The sequence below is a fragment of the Raphanus sativus genome, chromosome 7, assembly GCF_000801105.2.
Source record: "Raphanus sativus cultivar WK10039 chromosome 7, ASM80110v3, whole genome shotgun sequence".
NCBI lineage: Eukaryota > Viridiplantae > Streptophyta > Magnoliopsida > Brassicales > Brassicaceae > Raphanus > Raphanus sativus.
The window spans coordinates 10285014-10304835 of record NC_079517.1 but is presented as its reverse complement, the minus strand read 5'-3'; the positions used below and the strand labels follow the sequence as shown (position 1 = coordinate 10304835).

The 19822-nt window shown below is 33.3% G+C and overlaps 3 protein-coding genes and 1 long non-coding RNA gene across 6 annotated transcripts; 3 read left to right on the top strand and 1 right to left on the bottom strand.

Annotated features, from left to right (window-relative positions):
• The first annotated feature begins 244 nt into the window (after positions 1-244).
• LOC130497475 (uncharacterized) lies at positions 245-746 on the top strand. The gene is made up of 2 exons (XR_008936469.1): positions 245-397; positions 490-746. It is a non-coding gene; the product is annotated as an uncharacterized LOC130497475 (long non-coding RNA).
• A 5448-nt stretch (positions 747-6194) lies between these two features.
• Positions 6195-8152, top strand: LOC108818213 (uncharacterized). Its single transcript, XM_018591112.2, has 2 exons — positions 6195-6655; positions 6890-8152. Exons 1-2 carry the CDS (start codon positions 6584-6586, stop codon positions 7994-7996), a joined length of 1179 nt encoding a protein of 392 aa, XP_018446614.1. The 5' UTR covers positions 6195-6583; the 3' UTR covers positions 7997-8152.
• Positions 8153-12587: 4435 nt separating this feature from the next.
• Positions 12588-14432, top strand: LOC108814099 (uncharacterized). Of its 2 annotated transcripts, none has more exons than XM_018586591.2 (2): positions 12588-12971; positions 13795-14432. In XM_018586591.2, the coding sequence occupies exons 1-2, from the start codon at positions 12648-12650 to the stop codon at positions 14281-14283; spliced, it is 813 nt and encodes a 270-aa protein (XP_018442093.1). In that variant the 5' UTR covers positions 12588-12647; the 3' UTR covers positions 14284-14432. The 2 variants fall into 2 exon arrangements, with proteins under 2 accessions (XP_018442093.1, XP_018442094.1); XM_018586592.2 differs by having other exon boundaries at positions 12589-12971; positions 13813-14432.
• Positions 14433-15116: 684 nt separating this feature from the next.
• Positions 15117-19432, bottom strand: LOC108814879 (uncharacterized). 2 transcript variants are annotated; one of them, XM_018587519.2, is made up of 16 exons: positions 19332-19432; positions 18909-18983; positions 18069-18172; positions 17886-17997; positions 17626-17775; positions 17138-17242; positions 16907-16990; positions 16713-16828; positions 16516-16617; positions 16308-16421; positions 16150-16206; positions 15988-16054; positions 15827-15880; positions 15637-15711; positions 15517-15552; positions 15117-15407 (listed from the first exon to the last, which is right to left on the bottom strand). In XM_018587519.2, the coding sequence occupies exons 3-16, from the start codon at positions 18086-18088 to the stop codon at positions 15285-15287; spliced, it is 1215 nt and encodes a 404-aa protein (XP_018443021.1). In that variant the 5' UTR covers positions 18089-18172; positions 18909-18983; positions 19332-19432; the 3' UTR covers positions 15117-15284. The 2 variants fall into 2 exon arrangements, with proteins under 2 accessions (XP_018443021.1, XP_056846348.1); XM_056990368.1 differs by lacking the exons at positions 18909-18983; positions 19332-19432 and adding an exon at positions 18244-18838.
• Between the last annotated feature and the right edge of the window lie 390 nt (positions 19433-19822).

Below are 19822 nucleotides of genomic sequence, written 5' to 3'. Positions count from 1 at the left end.
TAATTATACATCTTTGACCAATAGTATTTTAGAAAATTAGTATAATTTACATTGGAATTGTAAAGTGACACTCTTTGTGTAATTAGAAAATGAGCTTTGAGTGACACTTATTATGAAACAGAAGGAATATAATATTGACATATTATCTTTGGAAGTAACCGGAAAAACCTGTAAAATAAAAAAAATAATATTAATAATAATCACATCAAAAACTTTCAAGAAACTAAATTGTGGTCATCTTTTGTTCACCCATTATTCTGAGTATTTTTTTAGTAGTCGACTTTGAGAAAGGTGATTTAATTTCTTTTCAGATCTACGAAACAAACGGTATTTTTTTCTCAAAGCAAAGAAGGAGAAAGGTTTGGAGGAAAATATGGCACCGAAGAAAACGACAGAGGTGATATCGCGATTTATATTTTGAGTTATTTTCGTGTTGTTGATCTTGAATTTTTTTGTTATTTATTTTAAATTTTTATTGGTATTGTGAAGAAAGGTTACTCTGGATCGGTGAATGCATGTGTCGTCATGTCTGGAAAAAGAAGATATGTAGAAAATTATAGTATAGTAAATATTTTTAGTGCAACTATTTATGTAAGATTACTATAGTATTTCAGATATAGTATCTTCTCACTTTTGTATTTTTATACTATTTCTATGAAAATGAACAATCTGCTATGATCTTCAATTTCGATATTTCTCTTTTTTTTGTCGTGTTCATCCATCAATAATAAACTAGTTTCATGTTCTATTATGTTTAATGGTTGTAATTTTTTGCGCAACATTTAATGGTTGTATATTAGTACTCTTTTCTTGATTAATGGTAGAACACATCAAATCACCAAACTAAATAATATGGATCCTTTCTTGTATTTTTGTACCATTTAAGAAATAGAATAACACTTACATTTCTATTTTTCAGGGATATTGACTAATGTGTGTATTTCATATTACTCCGACTCAGTCACCTACACTTGTACGATTGGTATTACTATCACCGTTGATTTATTTGACAAATTTATTCTTTTCCAATTTCTAATCTATAGTTAATGTTTAGGGTTTATATTTTGATAATTGGGTTTAGGGTTTATATTTGGGTTCAAGGTTTAGTAATTAATGTTTAGGGTTTATATTTAGGTTTAATATTTATATTTGGATTTAGGTTTTAGTAATTAATGTTTAGAGTTTAGTATTTAGAGAAAATGATGAGATTTAGGGTTTAAGGTTTAGTATTTAGGAATGAGGTTTGGAGTAACTGCAGATGAGAAGGGTATAACCGGTTCATTTCAGGTACAAATGTTAGATTATTCATTATGTTTGAGTTTATATTTTACTGATTAGAGTTTAGCTTTTATAATTAGGGGTTTGGGTATACTATTTAGCTGATGTGTTAGAGTCTAATATGTAGGGGTTAGATGTCAGGTTGGTGTCCTATACTACTTCGTCAAAATAGAATAACACAACTGTATGTGATTATTATTAATGTGATGTGGCTTCCTTATATTATCTTAAAAGTAAACAGTTTGCTATAAATATTGGGTCAATTTGCTCATTATTCATATGGAGAAAAAAAATTAAGAATATAGCCATGCTACAGTTTTTCTTGGGAAATGAGACAATTTGGCATGAAAAGATACCACGTTCTCCTTATCGGCGCGTGAACGTTTGCAAAATGCTATGTATAAATATACTATACTATATTTAAGTGATATGTAGTATAGAATAAATATTCATATATTTTTGTGATGAAGATGTGCGCGTGAAGATAAAGAGAGTGACACTATACTATAATATATATGATATAGTATAGACACCGCAAAAACTAAAGAGACAATTACATAATAGCCAACACTATACCATAATTTGTTCTATACTATTTACAAATATCGTATAGTATAGGCAAAGATAAACAAAATAAACACAAATATATATACCCTAAACCTAAATCTTAAACCCTAAATCTGAATTCTAAACCCTAAACCCAAATCCCAAACCCTAAACCCAAACCATATACCCTAAACCCAAACTCTAAACCCAAATCTTAAACCCTAAACCCATACTATAATTTGTTTTATACTATTTACAAATGTCATATAGTATTCGTAAAGACAAACAAACAAACAAAAAATCATATGTCCTAAACCCAAATACTAAACCCAATCCTAAACCCTAAACCCAAACCGTATATCTTAAACCCAAATCCTAAACCGTAAACCCTAAATCCAAACATTACCGAAAATGAAAATGTATGGGACCCCAAACAAACACAAATCCATATACCTTAAACTCAAATCATAAACCCTAAATCCAAATTCTAAACCCTAAACCCAAATCCTAACCCCTAAACCCAAACCATATACCCTGAACCCAAACTCTAAACCCAAATCTTAAACCCTAAACCATACTATAATTTATTCTATACTATTTACAAATGTCATATAGTATAGGTAAAGACAAACAAACAAACACAAATCCATATACCTTAAACCCAAATCCTAAACCCTAAACCCAAACCATATACCCTAAACCCAACCTCTAAACCCAACCTCTAAACCCAAATCCTAGACCGTAAACCCTAAATCCAAACATTACTGAAAATGAAAATGTATAGGACCCCATAAGCATTAATTATCCAAACTGAGATTCCGCCAACATCTCTTGTTGAGAATCTGAGAGTTCTACTTTTACAATCTCAATCACATGGAACATTAGAGTAAACAAAAATAAGTCGTTCATTTTGTACTGAACCATATATAACTTTAGAAATAGTACACAAATCGATGAAACACAAGCATTGCCACGATTCAGGCTCTGTTTGCCTATAATATTATATTGTATATGCAAAGACAAACAAACAAACACAATACATATACCATAAACTCACATCTTAAATCCTAAACTCAAATACTAAACCCTAAACCCAAACCTTAAACTCTAAACTCAAACTATACACCATAAACTCAAACTCTAGATCCAGTCCTAAATTTTTCTATACTATTTACAAATATCATATAGTATAGGCAAAGAAAACAAACAAACACAAAACCATATACCCTAAACCCAAAACCTAAACTCTAAATCCAAACCATAAACCCTAAACCCAAACCATATACTCTAAACCCTAAACCCTAAACCCTAAATCCTAAACTCAAATCTTAAACCCAAATCATAAACCCAAATCCTAAACCCAAATCTTAAAACCTAAACCTTAAACCCAAACTCAAATCTTAAATCCAAACTCTAAACCTAAATCCTCTAACAAGTAATCATCAAGCAATGTATCACAATTTATACAAGTGTAACATATTAAATGTAATAAGCAAGAATGAGGTTACATTAAACGAAACATAGATGAAAGAATGGTGGTATATAACAAAACGCGAACAATAAACTATACTACATACCATATAGTATAATCACACAATTAAATCAAATATCAAAAAAAAAACACTTAGCTACCGAAAACATACGCGCACCTAGCGCATGACAGTTTTGTCATTAATACATAATATACATACAATAGCATAGCCATCAAGTTATTATGTGCATAGACTTAATATTTTTTCTGATATGTACATGACTCCAAATTTCCCATAAATATTAGCTATACTTCACTTTATCTAAGTCATCTGTACAACTTTCCTCCACCTGCTACTTATACAAAAAAGGTTAAAACCGGACAAATGGAAGCATAATTGTTGTTTTCTTAATTATGTCAAAATCAATGACATGCATTTGATTTTCTTTGCAAATTTAGAGCATCTCCGACCCAAGACCTTATTTTAATGGAATCAAAACCTCAAAATGAAGATTTAAAGATTGATTACTCCAACAATGAAACCTCAAAAAAATCCTTAAAATTTATTTATTTAGACTATAGTCCTTAACATTAATAAATTTATTAATAATGATAAAGCTTCACAAATACATAAAAACATACTTTTAAAACACTATATGACACACAATATTATAATTTTATATAATAAAAATAATATAAATTAAATATATAATAAAACAACACACATACTGGTTAGCCAATGAATTCTCGTATTTGGTACCACTTATAAGATATGTATATTTAAATGTTTATATAATTTGTTTTAGTTTATGTTAAGTTTGTTTGATGTATTTTATTTTGCGTTACCTTTACTTAATATATATTTCTATTTGTGTGAATTTTATTTTAGTATTATATAATATATATATTCTATTTTTATTTTATTTTGCTGTGTTTAAGTTATTGTAAATAAAGATAATAGATATCTTTTTGAAAGAAAATAATTATAAGGAATAAAAAGAAAATAAATAGTAGTTTTAAGGGTTTGAATAGTAAAATCTCAAATTTAAAGTGTCACTATTTAAAACCTCAAAATTTAAAGATTTAAAGTTAGGCTGGAATGAAAAAAATCATACAATTTAAAGAATTGAAGTTGGTTTAGAGATACTCTTAGTCATTTCGAAAAATTTCTCTTGATTAATTTTCTCTGGGCTTGGCTGTACCTTTCGAGGCTAAAAGGCGGGGCCATAAGATAATCATCATCACCGCCACCATCTGAGAACATCCGCAATGGAGATACTTAAGGAGAAGTCTTTAAGGAAAAAAATAAATAATCAGTAGACTCTACTAAAAACTAAAGATTCGATCTTTAAAATTCCTAAACAAGAATTCGTTCTTAGTGAATCTTTGCACTATTTGTGGGTCCCCACAAGATGTGGCGGCCTACGATTGATTGGTATTTTTCCTTAAGTATTCCAATAGGTAACACCATTGCGGCTGCTCTAACACCAAACTCAGAAAGGATCTCAACTTATTATTATTTTTCATTACAGAGCTCCAAGAAACAGACACGACATCATCACAAAAAAGCTTTGTTTCTTGATTCTTTAGTTCTTTTAGATTGTATTCTTCTTTGTTTCTTCAGATATCATCGAGCTATTATATCAAACAGTCTCCAACGATATTATATAATTTCCTTTATATTTTACTTAAAAATAAAATAATTTCAATATATACTTGGATTTGCTCCAATTATTTATTTTATAATAAAGCAAATAGTGAAATATAGAAGAATACTATCATTTTACTCTATTTTTTTAAGTGAAAAAAAAAAACAGTTCCTCTATATTTCACTCTATTATCGAATAACAATATCATAGAGTAAACCATTAGAGTAAATTTAATTCTATAATAGAATTATTATATTTAGAGTTAAATGTTGAGAAAATTATAGAATATCACTGGAGATGGTACAAAGGACACCATAACCAAAAGAAACAATGTGATCAGTTTTAAATTTCCACTCTTGTGAAATATTTAGTCAGTCCTATATTTCAAAAGAAACAATATCAAAATATTTAAAAAAAAAAGAAAAAAAAAGAAGCTTACTCCACATTCATGAACTAAGAGTATTTTTTTCATTGACATTCCACGATGACATATTACGGATAAAGTATCTTTTAATCTACCCATAAGGTGGACTGTTTTATGATCCTCTAGATAAGTTTCAGACAACAAACTTTGTTCACTTCAGTATTTGTGTTACTGCATAGTAGGCGTGCTTTTGGTTGCATCGCTTCCTAGGAAGACACTTGAGAACATGTTGTGTCTTTAAGTTTCAAAAGTGGTGTTTGTGTCGGAAGCTAAAGAGTAAATACTCGGTGGAAGAATTAAAAGGTACAGGGCGTGGCTGGTCTTTTCAAAATAGAAGGGTTCAATCTTATGTTGCAGCTAATCATCTTAATGACTTGTAGTTTGTAGGCTTGTGTTTTTTATGCTTCGGTTGGGTTGGTTTAGTTTCTTATGCCTCTTTTGGTTGGGCTAGTTTTTGGTTATTAGTTGATGTTAAGTGTTTGTATATCCGTCTAGCTTAGTGGCTTGTAATCCTTTGAAAACTTTAATATAAACCCCTTTTTCATATCACAGTTCTTCAATATAAACCCATGTGATAAATTTTGCTATATAAAGAAATTCTTGACAGTACTTTCATATAGTATTAGATGCTGTTCTAAGTTCAAGTTTAATATAATCTTTTGTACTTTTTACAGTGGAAGCCACGTGTTTGTGGAAGAGCAAGAGTAAACACAAGTGATTCCATTGGCTTTTTCAACCAAAGAGACAAAGACAAAAGCTGTAAGTGGGAGGGACTGAGTCAAGCCGCAACGCGTGGAGATAGATGATAGATAATACTCAAACCGAACGTTGATACTTTCTTTCATTGACTAAGTTGCCCTTAGCCGCACATCTCGAGGCTAAAAGGCAAAGGCCATACAGATAATAATCAATCATCACCGAAAACTCAGAAAGCATCTCAAACTATTAGTATTATTATTTTCTTTTCCATTATAGAGCTCCGAGAAACAGACACGACATAATCACAGCAAAAGCTCTGTTTCTTGGTTCCTTAATTCTTTAATTCTTTTTAGATTGTTTTCTTCCTTTTACTTCTTTTACTTTATATTCTTCTCTGGTAGATTATCTACCGTAGATATCATCGAGCTGTGTTTATTTTGTATCATCTCTTGTTAAAAATTATTTATATCTCCGGAGGTCGAGTTCTTGATCGGTGTTAAAAGAAAGTCCAAGAAGATGTGGTGGATGATGGGTGAAAACGGTGGTCCCTATTGTTCTAAAAAGTCCGATGATCTATGCGGCACACAGGTATTCATTCTTCTTTCTTTAATTTGAATTCTTGAAACAAGATCTTCTTTAGTCAATGGTTCTTGATTTGTCAACGGAAACTTTCTTGATCTAAACTATATAGATCTTATTTTTCTGATCTGAGTAATATTATTCTCTTAAATTAGATTTGATCAAAAAAAAAGTAGAACTAATCTTAGATGAGTGGATTTAGCTATTGACTTTTCTTTTGCGGTTTGCTTGTTGACCTAACAGGAGTCAGATCGAGGCTTTGGCATCACCAGACTATGTTGCATGTTGCGTGGTATAGACATAAAGTCGATCATATTCCTCTTAGTAATCGTCCCATTATGTTTTATCGGTGTGTACATTCACGGCCTCAAGATCTCATACTTCTTGAGACCATTATGGGAATCACCACCAAAACCATTCCAGGAGATTCCTCACTACCACCACGAGAACGCTTCCATGGAATCTCTCTGCAAACTCCACGGCTGGGGTACTGTCCGTGAATACCCTCGCCGTGTCTACGACGCCGTCCTCTTCAGCACCGAAGTCGAGCTTCTCACCATACGGTGGCAAGAACTCTACCCTTACGTCACTCAGTTCGTTCTCCTCGAGTCGAACTCCACCTTCACCGGGCTACCGAAACCGCTTGTTTTCGCCACCCACAGGGCTGACGAGTTCAAGTTCGTCGAGCCGCGGTTGACGTACGGGTCGATAGGAGGAAGGTTCAAGAAAGGAGAGAGGAATCCTTTCTACGAAGAGGCTTATCAGAGAATAGCGTTGGACCAGCTTCTAAGACTCGCGGGCATCACGGACGATGACTTGTTGATTATGTCTGATGTTGATGAGATCCCGAGCAGACACACGATAAACCTTCTCCGTTGGTGCGATGACACGCCGGAGATCCTCCACTTAAGACTGAAGAACTACCTCTACTCTTTCGAGTTCCCGGTCGACGACAAGAGCTGGAGAGCGTCGGTTCATAGATACAAGACTGGTAAAACGAAGTACGGGCACTACAGGCAATCAGATGAGGTGTTGGCGGATTCAGGGTGGCATTGTAGCTTCTGTTTCAGACGGATCAGTGAGTTTGTGTTCAAAATGAAAGCTTATAGCCACTATGATAGAGTGAGGTTTGGTCATTACTTGAACCCTAAAAGAGTTCAGAGAGTTATATGCAATGGAGATGATCTGTTCGACATGATTCCGGAGGAGTACACGTTTAAAGACATCATAGGGAAGATGGGTCCGATTCCACATTCTTACTCGGCGGTTCATCTTCCTGCGTACCTCCTGGAGAATGCGGAGAGGTACAAGTTTCTTCTTCCGGGGAATTGCTTGAGAGACAAGGAATGAATGGTTCTTGAAACTAATATTGATATGACTCTGCTTACTAATTCATGATTATTAAATATTCTTTGTGTGAATTATTTTTTAGAATGGCGATTTTTATTGGTGCTTTTTGGTGTACATAGACAGCTCATTTATGAGAATAATTTCTTCTTTTGTGGACTTTTGTAACACAAGTTTGTCATTCGGCAAAACTTGAAGATGGTGAGTGTGGAATATAAGGGAAAATTCCTTAAAAATACACAAACTGAATTTCTTTTGCTGAAACAATACACGAATTTTTTTTGCTTCCCAAAAAATACACAAACTAATTTTGATTGTCCATAAAATACACGAACTTTTGAATTTTGAAGGTTTCACACCTCGATTTTAACGGTGTAAACAGTGACTAACAGAATAGTAAGACGCCGTTAGACGCCGTTAACTCTAAATAAAAAGTTCATGTATTTTATGGACAACCAAAATTAGTTCGTGTATTTTTTGGGAAGCCTAAAAAGTTCGTGTATTTTTTCAGCAAAGAAAATTTAGTATGTGTATTTTTAAGGAATTTTCAAATGGAGTTTGAATATTTCATATCCTATTCAGATGTATCTGAACCCAATACAGATCCAAAATTTTATATTTGTAAACTTTCGGTTTGGTTTCAATTCTTTCAAGTAGAAGAGTTTTGGATCCAACAAATATTTGTAAACTTTCGGTTTGGTTTTGGACCGAATATTTTCGGATCAGTTTCGATCCAAGTTTTTGAATCCGGCTAAAATATCTAGACCTAATCTTGACATTTTAGCCGGATTCAAAAATATTGGATCCAAAACTCTTCTACTTGAAAGAATTGAAACCAAAAAAAACTAATCCGAATAGACCTGGGCCTAATAAAATCGACACGAATATATTCAATCTGACAAGATCTTTCTGCTAACAATTTTGTTATTATTTTTGCAATATTTTTTAGTTTTGTTTTTGTAACAGAAACATTTTTAATTAATATGAAACTTTCAATGTAAAATTTAGAGTTGTTTGTGAATTTTTAGATATATATGATAGATTTCGACTAAATTGGACTCAACAAATATTTGTGAACTTTTGGTTTGGTTTTGGACAGAATATTTTTGGGTCAGTTCCGATTCAAGTTTTTGAATCCGGCTAGACATTAATTCGGTCCAAAATCAAACCGAAAGTTTACAAATATAAAATTTCGGACATGTATCATGTGATAGAGAATGTGTTTTTTCAGGTCTTTGGGTCGGGTTTGGGCCGTTTTTTTCGGATCTTGATTTTTCAGATCGAAAATATCTGGTCCAAAACCAAACCGAAAATTTACAAATATAAAATTTTGGATTTGTATTGGGTCCAGATATTTAGCCTCTGAATAGTATATGAAATATCCAAACTTCATTTGAAAATTCCTTAAAAATACACATACTAAATTTCCTTTACTGAAAAAATACATGAACTTTTTAGGCTTCCCGAAAAATACACGAACTAATTTTGGTTGTCTATAAAATACATGAACTTTTTAATCAGAGTTAACGGCGTCTAACAGCGTTTTACTATTCTGTTAGTCACTGTTTATACCGTTAAAATCGAGGTGTGAAACCTTCAAAATTCAAAAGTTCGTGTATTTTATGGACAATCAAAATTAGTTTGTGTATTTTTTGGGAAGCCAAAAAAGTTCGTGTATTTTTTCAGCAAAAGAAATTCAGTCTGTGTATTTTTAAAGAATTTTCCCGGAATATAATCCACGTTATAGCATATCCTCGCACGATGGGCAAGCTAGTGAAACAATAGTCCATACTGTATATTGTATTAATGAAAACTAATATAAAAATGAACACTAAACCACACCGGGTAGTGGCAGATGGAAAGTATAGGAGAAAATGATACAAGGGGCGTACTGATTGAACCGTTATGTAAATAAAAACAGAATTGGCTGATTTTATCAAACCGAGTTATATTGTGTACATGTTCTTTGTCAAACTGAAACTGAATACATGCTGTTAAAGACATATGTCCACACAAATTGAAAAGAAGAATATAATACTCTCCTTTGTAGAGCTAGCTATTTTATCCGTTAAATTTGATTAAATTTATTATTTGTTTCGATTCGATTTAAAAAATTCTATCCGTTAAATTTGATTAAATTTATTATTTGTTTCGATTCGATCTAAAAAATTCTGATATTCGTAAGTTTTTAGAGATGAACAAATATTAAAAATCGATATACGTTAAAAACAAATCAAGGATCGAATATCCACACTGTTCTGTTTTTTATACATATAGAATATAAAAGTATATCTAAAATTAAATAGAGAGGTGTAAATGTATAATTTTGTATTATTATTATTTAAGATATAATTTAATAATTTATTTATAAAATCATTATAAAGACTATAATATTTCTAAAATTTTATATTTTATAAAAAATATTTAATTTAAAAATTTAATGAACATAAAGTTTCACTAGTTTTTACATATTTTTGAAAACAAACTTGTATAGTTTCTTTTAGATTCACTTGTACTGAAAAAATGGCTGAGATATTTGTAAATAGTTGTAACACTCGCAAATATTTGTAAATTTTCTAGATATCCGAAAACCGGATATCCAATCGAAAAGTTAGATATCCGTAAACTACAAAACGAATCAAAAATACTTAAACTTACGGTATTATCTGCTTCATGCATGCCCCACTCCTTTAGTCACATCTATCCTCTCTTGCGTTCTTTACTGTACAACCTGTTCCTACCCGCTCGTTTCAATTTATAATTTGGAATTTGGATCATTCATTATATAAAACTTACCTCTAGAGAAGGTGAGGGTCTGGGAGCACTTTAAAAAATGGATCCAATATAAGTTTAGTTTGATTCAGTTTTTAGATAATTTTAGATAGCTAATAAAATATCAGATAATTTGGTTGCGTGAACAAATATCAGATCGTTTGGAATATTTAGAAGAAAAAAGTTGGATTAAGATATTAAATAATTCAGATAATTTAATATAATTTGTATGAATATAACTAATATCCTGAGTATATAATTTATATTTTCAAATATTAGGTATTATGTTCAATCTTTGATGGTTTTAGTTTTCGGATATAGAAGAACATGAAGCACTAAGATATTTGTGAATTCTAGTTTTGTTTTGATTTTTTGGCTCGGTTCAATTTATTTATTTTGGGTTTTGCACAAGACGCTGAATCTAAATACAACAATTGTTTTTTTTAGTATATTACATCAAATTGAAGTTATGTTTGTTTGTATGTTTGCATCACATATAATATACACTTAATAAGTAAGTGATTAAAGCAACACTTTATGTTAATACATTTTAAAATTTTAAGTTATTTTATATATAGAATCAGATTTAATTAAATAATTTAAAATATCAAATCTCCAAAATTGTTTTTAGACAAACCAACATAAACGTAACTAAACAAAAAAGTGTTACGAGATGCAATAAAAATTAAAATTATTTGTGTAAAAAAATGAATCTGGTAAACAAACTATCTAAAATAAAAATAAATTTATATCTAAAAGTGACTGATAAATAAGATCAACGAGGTAAAAAAACTACCCAGATGTTTTTATAGGTTATACATAAATTATATCTTTTAAAAGAAAATAAATTAATGAAATATACAGAAGATTTAAATTTATCATATGGTTAATGTGATATTTTAATTTATTATAATAATATAAAATTAAACAAAATGATGAAGGATACACAAATTATTATCAAATTTTTATTATTCAAAATCATTAATTTCGTATATATTTTAAATGCATTAGATAATTCTGTAGCTTTTTTTAAGGAAAAAATAATTTTAAAATTAATTATATGATTAGTTTGATGAAAAGTATAGTGCTCCCTCCGTTTCATATTACTTGTCGTTCTAGCCTTATGCACACAGATTAAGAAAACATTTAATTTTACGTATTTTCAAAATAAAAACACAATTACCAATACATCTAACCATACTTCAACCAATAGAAAAATAGAATAGAGAATATTGACAATAAATTTTGCATTGAATACCGAAAACGGCACTCATTTTGAAACAAAAATTTTGCTCTACAACGACAAGTAATTTAAATGGAGGGAGTATATGTTTAAATTAACCAACTTATTTTTTTAGAATTTTAAAAATCATTTTAGTGATGGCACATATCATACCTCAAAGATTGTAATGTTTTTAAATAATATATATAGAAGAGATTTATACACTCAACTTCTTTTTCTATTCCGTTAAGCTGGATCTAGTTGTTTCTAGTCCTAAATTGGAATGATCGTTGAGCTTGATACAAAAGTAAAGCAGAACTGTAAGTTTAAGATCAGTTTAATTACTATCCTTGCATTGATATAATTGTTGTCAATTTAGAATTTGAATATCCCACGTCAGTCTGAATTATCTAGTAAAAAGGATGAACGGAATCAGAACAAATATGTCTAGTCAACTTTCCGTATGGTGGTGGTGGAAAAGAGAATAAGATTCAGATACTTATCATGATATAGGAGTGATTAACAGAGGGAATCGTATCCACCGCCTTTTTAAAACAAACACCACACCACAAAAATGTGTATATATAGACACACCAGGAGGCTTTTAATCACTCATCCATATAAAAACACCAAGACAAATATATACATATATTAAGAAAAATGCTTGACACACTTATAGGTGGGTACGGGCACGGGTTCGGCCGCAAGGATCACATAAGCAGTGGTTACGGCTTCGAGGGGCACAATGAGTTTGTGTCGCATGAGGACTCAGGAAGTGGCCACTTTGATCGTCAATCCCGCTACGACCACCAAATGAGCCTTCCGGCTAACCACGGCCGTCCACCCATGGCTCGCATGCCTCCCTGTGATGAAGAATACTCAGACGATGATGAGTTCATTAAGAAAAGCCGTAGCCACCACACTACTGTGTTGTCGCATCACCAGCAAAAACCCCATATGAACTTGGCTCAGCCTCACCACAACGTAAGCTATCTTCTCTGGTTTTGAAACCTTACTAGCCATGTTATGTTGAATATTTTCTTTCCAAGTGCCTTCAAACATTTTAAAAGGAAACATGCACTATGGGAGTTTTGCCCGTGGCGACACAATGAAAACATTAGTACACACCACTAGTAAAAAGGTTGCATGTTTTGTTGGTATATTTATGATTGATGTTGTAGTTTTAGGGTTTTAAAAAGAAATTAATGACAGTGACAAAAAAAAAATTAATGAATTATTTGCTATGGTTTTAGATTTTATTGGTATATAGTTAGAGAAGGATTGGTTCATATTTAAGCTATAGAAAGAAATATAGGCTGTTAACCCCGTCCAATCGACCTAGGATGCTGAATTTTGTTCAGTAATTTTATCTGTATATATCTTGGGATTTATTGTGATATGGTAAGCCGTATGCAAATACACCAATTGTCCACCCTAACATAGGGGTGGGCGCTCGTACTTTTCACCGTTCTCTTTGCTATTTTGGTTGTTTTATTCGGGTCTGGTTACCCATACCACCTCAAATTTGAGTAATAGAATAACCTTTCGATGTTAAAAAAAAAGAACATAGGGGTGGGCACTTTACCCGATCCAAAATAACCGAAACCGAACTAAAAATATCCGAACCCGACCCGAAATTTAGAAATACCCGAACGGATATTATAGTCATATACCAAAATATCCAAAAATGCGAAATACCTGATCCGAACCCGAACGGATACCCGAACGCCCACCCCTACTCTAACATACGGATTTAGAATTTTATATATGGCTTCTCACCACTGGTAATCTGGTTAATGATGGAAAGATGGCTAATGGATGGCAGGGAAAGCATGAAGATGGATACCATGGCGGGCACGGGCTGCAGCAGCACGGTGGTCACGGCATGCAGCAGCACGGTGGTCACGGCATGCAGCAGCACGGTGCGCACGGGATGCAGCAGCACGGTGCGCACGGGATGCAGCAGCACGGTGGGCACGGGATGCAGCAGCACGGTGGGCACGGGATGCAGCACCCCGATGGCCATGGTGGGCATGGTGGGCACGGTATACAGCAGCACGGTGCGCACGGGATGCAGCAGCACGATGTGCACGGTATGCAGCAGCACGGGGCACACGGGATGAAGCACCAGGACAGGCTTATGGGTCCTCAGATTCCACCACATAATGTCTACATGAACCCCAGCCATGGAAGTGGCAGTGGCCGTACAGTAATGGTGAAGGCTTCGGAGAACTGGCGAATGAGCAAGAGCTCTGGCGGCCACCACAAGGTCGGGTGGGGGAGTAAGGGACTCTAACTGCACCACAATACTCTGCCGGTTCAAATAAAAAAGTAATGGTTATATATCCTAAATAATAATTTTATAAGATGTATGTGTGTTATGTTTCTGTAATGTACCAAAACCAAAGACTGGACTCTTAATAAGAAGTGTTTTCGTTTCATGAACTTATGATTATTACTTAGACATTTTAAATTATTCCAAATCCACATACATCATTTTCTTCCAAATCCATATGTGTAAATCAGGCCACTTGAAATGAGTTTATGGCCTCAAATTTAAAAGTCATACATATATTAAAAGTTAAAAGGGATAATTACTAAAAAATCAACCCAATGTTTATTTATCCTATAACTAATCGTATATATTTATCTTCATCTTTATTGTATACTTTTAATAATATAAATTTTTGAAATTGCAATATATATGAGTACATTTAGTTCAAATGTATTTACGGATAAGAAATTATAATTATAATAGCTTAATTATAAATTATGGCAGGCGGATCCACGTTGCTCAAGGAGGGTGCACCTGCCACCGTGAAAAAAAAATTATTAAGATTTGCCTAAAGATGCCACCATGGAAAAAAATATTTTCCCATGAAGTCTATTCGATAATGTTTTTGCTCCCCTAATATTTATTTTCCGGATCCGCCAATCTGGCAATACTGTGGTCGATTACCACGAAAACTCCATAATCAGCTTGTCTATTCATCTATCCACTTTTAGAGAACTTACTAATTTAATCAATTTGTGTTCAAATCTTAATTTTTTTTTTTTGCTTGAGAAGCTCATTTTACTCAATTGCTTAAACCAGCGATTTAGTATGGATAACTGATCAAGATTGTGATATTGTATGCGCATCATTTTTGTTTATTTGATGGAATATTTTGTTGTGGGCTAAGAAGAGATGGAGTATCCACTACATTAACATATACAGACTCTATATGTAAATGCGAGACACACTTTGTAAACTGAATCTGTCAGCGTCTCGGCCTGGCTACTAAAACAGCTCTCCCATCAAATGGTTGTTGCTGTTGAATTGGAGGAGCCTTCAACTTGTAAGGACTTGAAATAATCCTTCTCCGCGTTAGCCATTCTACTCTGGAACATGGTCCATTCCTTTTTGCATCTGTCTCTCACCTACAAAACACACTCATAATTCAAGTAGCTTGTTGCACAAGTTATGCGTCTTTGTTGCTCATATCACAATTCTCAACACGACGGAGAGAGGTTAAGAAAAGTTTGTTACCCCTTGCCATGGCGCTTTGCCGTCTGTTGCCTCACCCTACAGCAAGCAAAAGAGAAAATAGAGTTTGAGCGAAGAAGTTAATGTCACATCAAGAATAGGAGGGACATTGAAAGAGTTTACTTGGCTGCCAAGGGAAGGGACAGTTTGATGAACGACCCATTGAGAATCTACTACACCTATCTTCTCATGTGCAGGCTGCATTTATACATCAGTTTCGTCATACAACAAACTTGATAACTAGAACAAAGTAAACTTTTTCTTCTGCATGACAAAAAAAGAAGAAGCAAGACTCAAGTTGTCTCTTTGGTACCTCGACACATCTTCTGAGTGCAAAGTCAAGTCCCCAACCGTGAACCAAATCATTCTGTTTATGACGGTTTAAGTAAATGCATATTAGGAAGACTGACAAGAAAGAGAGATCTAAATGGAAGATGAATGAACAATGAATAAACAGATGACGAAGTAAGGAACCTGGATCATGTGCCACACGCATCGCCAGGCGTCTCTTGAAAATACAGGAGCCATTATCTCCACAAATCTGCATTTGTCAGTGACACAAAACTAAGACTGTTTAGCTCCCATTACAAAGAAAAATCAGACTCATAACAGGCAGAGAGGTAGATTTCTACGTACGCAGCACATGGAGGGAGATGAGGATCTGAGCACCATCCAGGTTTTTCTTCTGTTATCCTGATTAAATATTCAAAGCCCCAAAATATTTAATAAAAATATTGCTATGCAGAAAACTAAGCATGGCCAGAATGTGATGGACTTTTTTTTGTTAATCATACTTGTGGACTTCAAGTTCTTCTCTTCTCTTTGTCATCTGCCATGTTAACCCCTTGTTTGGTTCCAAGCCAGGTTGGGAAATCTCCAGGCCATGCTTCTTCACAAGCTTTATGTACCTGAAGAATATAATCGAAGATGATGTCTTTGCAAATGAGAAACAAGACAAAGAGACAGAAACAAGTGTAAAGGTAAATAAAATAAGTAGCTTACTCTTCTGCATTAAAATGTTCAACCCCAAGGTCTTCATCCCAGATGAATATATAATCATATCTTGCTACAATATCAGGGTGCAAAAACCTCTTTGCATACCACCTAATATATATTGCCAAGTGCCATGAGAGTTAATGGTCATAAACATCACCAGAGTATTCTCTACCATAAATAATCAAAAAGAGTTTGATAGTTACCATTTTGTCTGCTTCCGCACACTAATGTGTATAGCAGTCTTGGACCATTCAAACTCATCCCATTCAGTTACTCGGCCGTCATAATGAAATAAGACAATAGTGAAGTTCTCTGAAAACTGTTGAAAAGATAATGAATCATATATATGACATGATATTAAACGGAAAAACATTAAACAAAGGGAATGGACTATAACCTTCTTGACACAAGCATCGATATTTTCTTTCTGATTTATACCCACAGTAAACGTCACAAGATATCTTGGCTGGCTTGTCAAATCCTGAAGAAGAAAAAGAAGAGAAGAAAACACAACATGTCATGATTTTTTTTTTGTTTAATTTCAGTATATCAAGAATGTATTGCAGCTAAGAAAATGTTGGTTTAATGATACTAAATTGAAAATATAAAACATGGTTTGAGCACATACCTCATGCGGTAAGCCCCACAGTCTGCGTAAATAGAAGTCTGATTCAGCAGCAATCATACCAGGTGGCAATCTTTCAGCACCACGAGGATTCGAAGGAACCCATATCTGCAGAAAACACATTAAATGAAACATGAAAACACAGACGGAGACATGTGAATCCAATACAATTAATCAAGAAAATAAAAAAAGAAACGGTTAATAAACACATGTTTTTAAGTATATAGAGTCCTTTATGTTTGGCAAGGTGAAATCTAAATGACTACACTCTATAAAACCACAACGAAGCTATCTGTTAATTTGGTAACCTCAACTAATCCATTAACCCATATCCACTGTTTTCAAGTCCTCAACCTCAGCATGTGTACATTGGGGAGACTAGTTTCATATTAGAGTACCAAATGGGTAGGGGGTATATACCAAAATGTAAGAATAATGTAAAGGTTCCGAGACTTTCAAAAGTCATAATAAATAAAGAAGTGGAAGAATGCCTTTGATTTGTCGTTTGGACCAGATGAGCTGCTAGCGTTACTCTTTGATGATGACCAAGATTTATGACTATCTGGAGTTGCAATTGCCGAGCCCTTTTCCTCTATATATGAGATACCGTTTGAAGGAAGAAAGTTTGTTGGGAGACTCACCTGAAATGTGAGAACAAAATCTTCCTAAAGATAAAAAAAAATAAACAAGGGAAACAAAACATATAACAAAACAAAGAGCAGAAATGAATAAGGTTTGATGCTACAAAAACCTTAGTGATTGATAATGATGGAAAAGAGATTCCAATAATAAAGCCGAACGTTACTCCAAAAAATGCAGTTGCAATGATCTTCATTCCATCTTTTGATTTCCTACTCATCGAACTGAAACAAAAAAGTTGAGTAAGCTTCTCTGCACCTCGTCAAAGAAAAACGAGACGAGATGAGATGATTACCTGCGTGAAAAGATTCCCATATCTTCTCCAAACTTGTGATTCTAGATGCAGGAGCAACTCAATGTGTTCCACTCAGGCCTCCTGACAGTGAAGAAGCCAGGAACCTGATATGGTTTAACAACCGTGAGTCGTGATCTAGAGCAGGAGAAATGAGGTTTTTGAAGAAGATACACACATGGTTAAACATACTAGGATGTTGCCCCTTTTATATTGGCAGATTTGGTCATCAACCAACTAAACTTTAAAAAAAAATGACCCTCTTTGGTCAATAAAGTAAGTCATTATCGTAGAACCTACACAGATGAATATAGTATAGTGCTTCTAAACCAACCATTAGGAAGAAGCTTCAATACCAAACTATTGACCAAACCTAGAATGAGAAAACTATAGATAATAAAAGTCAAAACATAGACGATTATTCTCCAGTCAATTCAGTTGCAAGCAAACATGCTATCAAACAAGCAAGAAAATCATGTGCTTCCTTAAACTACAAAGTCAGCTTAAAAAAAATAAAAACAGAACACATTGCTTAGATTGCAAGACAGGAAATAACAATAAGACAGGTTATATATGGTCAGGGTGTATCAACTTTGATTTAAAGAACACTAGCCGTAAAATAATGTTGGAGGTTCTTCAAGAAACACGAATATCAAAATCTAATTTCAAAGAATATGTATAAGTAATTAAAAAACTAAATATGCGTGTTTAAACATCAAGAGAAACGCAAACGTTACCCTAACCGATAGTCAGGCTAAATTCCTCAAACTTTCTGGGCGATTAATTACAGCTGAACAAGAGATGAAAAATAAATAAATATAAACTTTAAAAATCGAAAAGAACCTGGTTGAATCAAAAGCACGAAAGAGATCACGCGAGCACGAAAGAAAATAGCTTCTTCTCCAACATGCAAAATCTCTTGGCACATAAATCAAAGGAAGAGGTGTTAAAACCCCGTGATCGCCCGAAAAAAAAAACGTGAAGAGAAGGGGAGAAACTGCGTTTTTGAATTTAAAAAAGGAGGTAATATTTAACGATTTCTCAAAACCGCTTTATCGATAGTGCTTTCGTTTTCGTCGACCTGAGAAAATTCAAAAGCAGCGTAGGTTTTGGTTTGGTGACCCAAATAATTTTTTTTTTCTGGAGTTTTATTTTGGGTGCGGGAGAACAACCGAAAAAACAAACTAAAAAGCTGATTCAGGTTATATTTTAAAATTAATTATATTTTCAAAATCAGAACTGAAAAATCCAAACGACAGGGTATACTTTTCGCGAAGAAGTGTCCCGATTTAATTGGCTCAAACTCAAACGCGCGTAAAAGTAAGCAAGATGATATAAAGGACCGACACGACACGCACATCCGTACCGCAAACTGTTTGATATCTGTGTAAACAAAAGCTACAAATTCAGTTTTAGAAAAAAATGTGAATAACAAGAAAGCTAATATCTTACCGAAAATCACGCCAGAATTTTACTGTTTTGAGAAGATAAGATGTTGCTAACAGAAAGCAACGGAACAAAACATTGTTACGAATGATAAAATGAAATTATTATTTCTAACCTTGGGGATATTTGTATGAAATTGTGAATTGGTTGATCAAAAACAAATTATTCTGACCACAATTGTTGTGTAATAATCAATGTTTTGAAAACCGGACTGGATATCGCACTACAAGAAAAACTGAAAATAGCTACAAAATAATTTGTGGCTATTGACTTATTTTTGTGGCTATTTGACCTATAGCTACAGATAGCCA